This window comes from Egretta garzetta, unplaced genomic scaffold (assembly GCF_000687185.1).
Source record: "Egretta garzetta isolate BGI_Z169 unplaced genomic scaffold, ASM68718v1 scaffold100, whole genome shotgun sequence".
In the NCBI taxonomy this organism is placed as follows: domain Eukaryota; kingdom Metazoa; phylum Chordata; class Aves; order Pelecaniformes; family Ardeidae; genus Egretta; species Egretta garzetta.
The window spans coordinates 1,650,519-1,657,706 of NW_009258265.1; the positions used below are offsets into that span (position 1 = coordinate 1,650,519).

A 7,188-nucleotide genomic window follows, 5' to 3' on the forward strand; every position below is an offset into this window, starting at 1 on the left:
CCTTGATCCGGCTTCCCGTGATCAGTAGGAGACATCCCTGACATCAGCGCTTGGTTTTCTTTGAATGAGATAAAAATTTTGAGTTTTGAGAGCCCTGTGGTACAGAGCCTCTCCAGCTGATGTCTGTGAGCCCGTCAGAACGACTGATGCCTGCCCGCAGTGCCTGCGTAGCAGCGTTCCCATGCAGTCGAGGGCTTCACAGGGATGGTTACTGACAGGCAGTAATGGCTCCCCTGTCACCATCTCGCTCCGCTGTTCTCTTGTGTGTGTTCCCAACTCACGGTGTGGGATTGATGCGGAGAGCTCGAGATGAACAACTGGCACACGTGAGATCAGAGTCACTGTTTGCACCTCTGCTCGCGTGCGCAGGCTGTTGGCAGGGACGGTGAGGGATCCCTCTTTTGGTAATCCTGTCACTCTCCTTTAGGAGATGTCTGGAGATACTGGAACAAATGAACGAGGATGATAAGGAGAAATTGCAAACAGAACTGAAAGAACTTGCACTGGAGGAAGAGCAACTCATTCAGGAGCTAGAGGACGTTGAGAAGAACCGCAAGATGGTGGCCGAAGACTTCGAGAGAGTCAGGGCAGAGGCAGAGCGGCTGGAGCAGGAAGAAGCTCAGTGAGTGAAGTACAACTGCAGGTTTTGGCAGGGATTTTAGGTAACAGAGAAATGAGATTATAATGTGGAAAAACCCGTAAATAATGCCCAAATGCAAGCGGCTTGTTCTTTGCAAAATTGAAGCTGGCTAGACAAAAAAAACCCTAGTATACAGAGAAGTCATTGCTCACATGGTAAAAGCCTACACTTAATGTTTCTTGTCTTGCTTTTATGAAAAGATATCAGAAAGAATACTGTGAATTCAAGAGGCAACAACTGGAGCTAGATGATGAGCAGAAAAGCGTGGAAAACCAAATGCGCTACGCCCAGATGCAACTGGATAAATTAAAGAAAACCAATGTGTTCAATACGACCTTTCACATCTGGTAACGTAGACATTGGAATCTTGCGTCGGTTCACTAGGAATCCGCAATGTAGGGGCGTTTAAGTAACACTGCATTTGACGGGAAAGGTGTTAGTCAAGTTGTAGTTACCCCACAACAAAGCAGCTGGTCACAGTGTCAGCCAAGAGAGGTTTGCGACGCTGTGCAGGTGTCCACGTAGATGGTGAAATGGCTCTTTCGCTAACCCTGCTAACGAGCCGGGACCTACCGCGCTAGCCAAGGGTAACAGAGCAGGTAGCTCAAGGTGTTTGGTTGGTTTGGAGTTTTGGGGGGTTTTTTTTTGTTTGTTTTTGTGAACTCTTGTCATAAAAAGGGAAGAAGCAGTTGGCATTTCTATATACTTTTTAACCAGTGTGCGTTCCGTAACTGTTAGTACGTGGCCCTTGTTTGGTTAGCACGCTAGAAGCTGTTCCTGCCCCAGTGCACTTATTTATAATTCCTCTTATCGCAGGCACAGTGGTCAGTTTGGCACAATAAATAACTTCAGACTTGGCCGTCTCCCCAGTGTTCCTGTAGAATGGAATGAGATCAATGCTGCCTGGGGGCAGACTGTGCTGTTGCTACATGCCCTTGCTAACAAAATGGGCCTGAAGTTTCAAAGGTATCTGCAATATAATACACATTTCACTTACGAGCCGGATAGACAGTTAGACTCATCTGCCTGTAAATCGTATCTCCTTTCAGATACCGTCTTGTACCATATGGCAACCACTCGTATTTAGAGTCTCTCACAGACAAATCAAAGGTAAGAGATCCCGCACAAATCGGAGGATGTTGACCTTGAATGCCACAGAGCCCTGATCATGCTTGGGGGATGCAGAAGCCAAACTCAGCTCTCTATGAATTTATGGTACAGGAGAGCTAGCGGCATACATCTCACTCCATATCCTATATCGAGCCACTCGTTCTGCTCTCCAGTAGTATTAAAAATGACAGGACTCTTCAACTATATGCCACAGCTGGCCAGAGGAAGATAGCGTGATTGGGGATGACTATTGGCCACTAGCAACCCAAGCCTGCAGGCGGTAGGCACTTGCCACAAAACAAGTCACACTTACTACATGCCACAGGCCATTTTTAAGCATCCTATGACAAATTTTAAGCCTTGCACAACACTGAAGAGCTGCAATAACCATATCTAAAGTGGAGTGCTTGGGGTGCCTAAAATGAATCTCTTTTTCCAGGAGCTCCCCTTGTACTGTTCTGGAGGCCTGAGGTTCTTCTGGGACAATAAGTTTGATCACGCAATGGTGGCTTTCCTGGACTGTGTGCAGCAATTTAAAGAGGAAGTGGAAAAAGGCGAAACTCGGTTTTGTTTGCCTTATAGGTGAGTGTTGCTATATAACATAACAGGTTGACACCTCGTGTGCTGTCCCGCGCAGCCCTAACTGACCTCTGCACCAGTCTGCAGCACTGCTTGCTGTTTCAGTCCTGGAATCACGCGGTGTTCTTTATAATGTGCAGGATTACCACATTTGCTCTTAGTTTAATTGAAATTTAAAGCTAATTCCTCAGGTGAAGACCTGAGGCTTGCTAGATTTTCTTTAAAAACAAAGTATTCATACATAGAATAATGTGAATGTCAGATTTAAATTTTAGTACTTGACGTGATGTTGTGATTAAATGCTTGCAATGGTAATGCACTAATAAAACTTTGTGTGTGATGCAGGATGGACGTGGAGAAAGGAAAGATTGAAGATACAGGTGGCAGTGGTGGCTCTTACTCTATTAAAACACAATTTAACTCCGAGGAGCAATGGACAAAAGCACTAAAATTCATGTTAACTAACCTGAAGTGGGGTCTTGCCTGGGTCTCATCCCAATTCTATAACAAGTAACCATGTAAGAACTCGTCCTGGCAGCTGTAGAGTGTCTGCGTTTCGTTGGAGAAAGTCAAATTAAGATGTCTCTCAATATTAACCAGTACAAAATGTTTACAATACCAAAAATCCACAAGACACTTTATTTAAAATACCATTATTACAAGTAGTTTATAGAAAAGCAATATGTAAAGTTATATCATTGAGCTTAACGGAATAAAAAAAATCAGCTATTAAATAGATGCTAAACTGGTACTTTGGGGTTTATATAGTTACTGTCGAACTTCAAAACACGAATGAGTTGGATACTACTCTGTTACAGCTTAACACACAGGGTAGAAAAGTGAAACGCTACGAACACGGGGAGTAACGTGGAAGAACTCACGGAAGCTCTGCTTGGTCATTAAAAAGTACCTACAGTTTGAAATAAAATATTTTCTAAGTCATATCAGCACTTCTTTGTGAACAAGGTTTGATATTGTTTAAGCTACTGTTAGCTATGATGGTAGTAACTATTTGTAATACTTCCTGCAGCCTGTTTCTTGCATGGAGGTGCACTGAGTAAATAATAAAACACTATTCTATACAAAGAGTGCTTTCATCTAGCATATGCCAGGCATGGCATAAACAGCCCCTGGCATTTCCCGGACGTGCCGAACAGGCACCTGCTGTCACAACAATTGCATCGCTTCCAAAACTGGTGGGATTCTGTCCTTTTCACACCACCAGTCAACTAGCTGGCTTTGTTAGGGTAAGAGCAACCGGTCTCTGAGCACTGGCAAAGCGGGAATGCAGCAACAAGCAGCCTGGCTGCTTTGTTTAAAAGCAGTGAGTGAAGAAAGAAAAGTACAGCCCTGTCTGTAATGACTGGGCACGCGAGCTGCTTCTAGCAATACCGATTACCAAGCAGAACACCACGCACATGAATGCCTTTTCAAAACATGCCTCTTCTTAGAGTTTTTTTATTATTCAAAGGAAACTTCTATTTGTAACTTAGAAGACAGAGCTCTTAACAATAAAACTTTTGGGGCTGAAAGAGTTATTTCTAAATGCCACTTTGCTCCTGCGTGCCTCCCTTCACAGCACTAGCGCACTGCCTGAAAGGACGAGCTTTTCTCATTAACACGTAACATACAAAATGTTACAGAACACCTAGTGCTCAAACCCAAAAGTAAAGGCAAATTGCGTTGCATGCCCGTTGTGGTATCACAGAGGATGGACTGTTAGCAGCAGTGTAACAGTTTGCTACTGATACGCTAGCAAGTGGCCGTAGAAGATAATTCTATTGAAGAGGCATCGTTCTGTTCTCTGGAGCTTTTGTTCCACTGTTCCTATAGTGCTGCTTTGGAGCAGTACTGCCAACGATGTGTTTCAGTACCGCGTAAGAAAATTCTAAGATACTTTGTGAAGTAATGCCAGTGATACAGTTTAAATGCTCTACAACCTTAAAAAAAAAAAAAAAAAAAAATGTAAAAATGCCGATAGATACTTACAGTGCCTACGAGGTGTTAGTTCACAGACAGACTTCTTAACCCTCCAAATCTAATGAGAATAATAGTGCTGCATGGGTACACTTCAACAAAAGTTGAAGCCTCTCGGTATGGTTTTTATTTGGTTGGGTTTTTGTTTGCTCGCTTGCTTGTTTGGGGTTTTTTTTTTTGTTTCATTTTGTGCCCCTTTTTCTTAATGTAATTGTTTGTACTAAAGAAGTAAAATGAAAAAGCTACTATCTGCAATAGGCTGTTTGTTACAGTATTCAGTAGTAGGTTGGGCAGAAAGTTGTCCCACAGGATTGCTTCTCTGCCTGTCAGCGGAACAACGTCTGCGTGGGTTTCTTCTGGCTGTAAAGAGGCTGAAGCTAGAGGACAGTTCCTGTGGAACTGCCCGTGTACCCTCATAACACTCTTACAAAAGTACACGTGCTTCCTGCTAAAAAACCTGAAAGATGCCACCCCCCTCATGCCACTCCCAGTAGAGTCTACCTGTCTTCTTGCTGTGCTTAAATATATAAATAGCCTCAGCAGTTTTTTCACGTAGAGCTAACGTGTTTAGAAGCGACTGTACCTGCTTCCACTGCCCAGGGTTTAATATGAACACGCTTGTGCTGATGATCCCAACAGCCAAGAGCATGAAATCTTCCTTTACTGCCAAAAACTTTGCTCTGTAGAAGTAAAAATGTCTTCTGGTATGACAGGATGCTAGTTTTACCCTTCAAAAGGACCTAGTTCTGTAATTGCTATACGGCCTACAGCCGTGTTACCTTATTCAGTCCAAATAAAGCCTGATGCTGTTAACTTTGACAGTGCCAATGCTGGATTTTTATGATCAACTTAAATAATTTCCTAGCAAATGTGAAACACAGGGCTTCGAACTGGTATATTAAAATGAATAAACAATGCTGAAAGCCCCTCAAATTTTTTAAAACATGCCCCAAAAATGGCATAATGGGAATTATGCTACTGTTTCTTAGGGGTTTTTTAGGGTTTTAATTTCGAACAGTTACTTTAAGCAATAGTCAGGTAAGCTACTTACATCTGCAGTTTGCTTGGTGTTGAATTTTCGACGGCAATCTTCAACAAAGTGTCGTAGATGGCATCTCTGGTGAGATAGGAGAAGTCTAGCAGTTGCATACACATCTGATGTAATGGTTTTGCAGGAAGCAGGCAGCCGTTATGTCCTAGCACAGAGTCGTACGTAATCAACCATACACTTTGAGTCATTAAACTGAATTAGAAAGGCACGTTAGTTACTGTAAGCGAGGGATGAAGATTTCTGGTGACGACTGCCCTTTGTTTCCAAACGCCACAGGCCTTCTCACTCCTTAGGCTTTCACACTCTTGGTATAATTTCACTCATTCTGAAATTCAGGTTGTCAGACCCGGGCACAGAAAATGGTGAAGTCGTCATAGAAAACATGGCCTTACACTAGGTTTTGGGGGTTTTAGACTCTTAACCTTTTACTGGCTGAGTCACGACTGGCTGTCCAACAACATTCATCAGATTCTTGTAAGGACAGAGTTCTCATCCAAAAAGCAAAGCCCTGGACAACCTGAAAAGTTTCATTTGCCTTCACAGTATGCAAAAATCTGTGATGTGAGACATTTTGGTTTGGAGCAGTAACAGCTCTAATCACACTTTTAAAAAGATTATTTCCCATTCTCTCCTATTAATACTCTTACCTAAAACCTCTAGAAGCAATTCCACGTAAGCCAAAGGAGTCGACACATTGATCTCGAAGTGCAGAGTTTTTAAAACTGCAAGCTCTGACTCAAGCAATTCCTGTTTAGTGTACGAGTATTTTAAAGATTGCAGAAATTTTAAAGCTGTGTCACTGTTAACTATCTGAAGGGGGAAAAAAAAAAAAGACAAATTATCTTCTAGGCAGTAAGGCACTCGCTAAGAACTTGCTCAGTATTTTCTTGCTTTACTCCTCTCACTGAATTTAAGCAGGAGCCACTGCAGGGGCGATGCTGCCCGCCAACCCAGCTGCCTAACTTGTCTTTTAAGCTAGCATGAAAAATCCAGCCCAGACCTTCCTTCCCGTAGGTTTCCTCTACTCCACAAACCTTGCCCAGGCAGGCGTGAACCCTCTCTAGCCATACAATTTTCGACAACCACAGGCTGAGTTTTCCCCACTGCCTGTACTTTTTTCCCCAGTACCGGAACCTTTCCTGACAAATTGTTACTTGATGAGTGACAATTCATCTGCCCTAAGCGGAAGAGATTTCGGTCTCCATTTCAATAGCCTTTGCATTTCGTCATCACTATTGCCTTTCGGAGAGGAAACCTATTTTTTGAGAGATTAATATGCTACACAATTTACTGTGCTGCTAAAAAAACGCTACAGGGAAAAGGTTTAGCTGGCTTACATTATAGTGTAAGGACAGTTTGCTTGCAAGCTGAATGCACGACACAAGTCGCAGGACAAACGTGTCATATATTTTATCTTTCAGAGAGCTCCAGCTGCTGCCTGGTCCTTGTTCACGACTTTTAACATTCTCTCTAGAGGACTCACAGATTTGTTCTACTTGCTTGATCATAAACCTACAAAAACCACAATTGCTCAGAAAACTCCGTTCTCTTCTGCTAATTAAAGAAAAGCAATTCTGCGTGTACTCAAGAGTATACAGATAGCTGTTAATTTGAATTAAATAGAGAGACAAAGCTCTAGACACGCAAAAAAAATGTTATACATTGTTTGAATGAGTGGCATAGAGTATGCACAGCGTAACCACATGAGAGCAATGAGAAACGCACTGAGCATTCAGGATACTTATTACCTTTCAAGTAACTCTACCGCTTGGTACCTTGCAAATTGGTCCAAGTGCCATTTTTCAGACAAAAGGAATATAAATTCTGAAAG

At 42.6% G+C, this 7,188-nt stretch overlaps 2 protein-coding genes across 2 annotated transcripts in view; one reads left to right on the top strand and one right to left on the bottom strand.

Annotated features, from left to right (window-relative positions):
- BECN1 (beclin 1) overlaps positions 1-3,368 on the top strand; it is a gene marked incomplete at its 5' end in the record, with an annotated part of 4,463 nt that extends 1,095 nt beyond the window's left edge. The window contains 6 exons of the mRNA XM_009648333.2: positions 428-622; positions 841-987; positions 1,457-1,606; positions 1,690-1,750; positions 2,190-2,332; positions 2,675-3,368. Of these exons, the coding sequence (XP_009646628.2) occupies positions 428-622; positions 841-987; positions 1,457-1,606; positions 1,690-1,750; positions 2,190-2,332; positions 2,675-2,843 (865 nt within the window). The remainder of the gene's footprint in view (positions 1-427; positions 623-840; positions 988-1,456; positions 1,607-1,689; positions 1,751-2,189; positions 2,333-2,674) is intronic.
- A 720-nt stretch (positions 3,369-4,088) lies between these two features.
- Positions 4,089-7,188, bottom strand: part of CNTD1 (cyclin N-terminal domain containing 1) — a 3,438-nt gene continuing 338 nt past the window's right edge. The window contains exons 2-7 of the mRNA XM_009648344.2: positions 7,106-7,181; positions 6,695-6,869; positions 6,005-6,167; positions 5,358-5,502; positions 4,890-4,986; positions 4,089-4,269 (exon numbers count right to left, since the gene is read on the bottom strand). Coding sequence (XP_009646639.1) covers positions 4,108-4,269; positions 4,890-4,986; positions 5,358-5,502; positions 6,005-6,167; positions 6,695-6,869; positions 7,106-7,181 — 818 coding nt within the window. The 3' untranslated portion in view covers positions 4,089-4,107. The remainder of the gene's footprint in view (positions 4,270-4,889; positions 4,987-5,357; positions 5,503-6,004; positions 6,168-6,694; positions 6,870-7,105; positions 7,182-7,188) is intronic.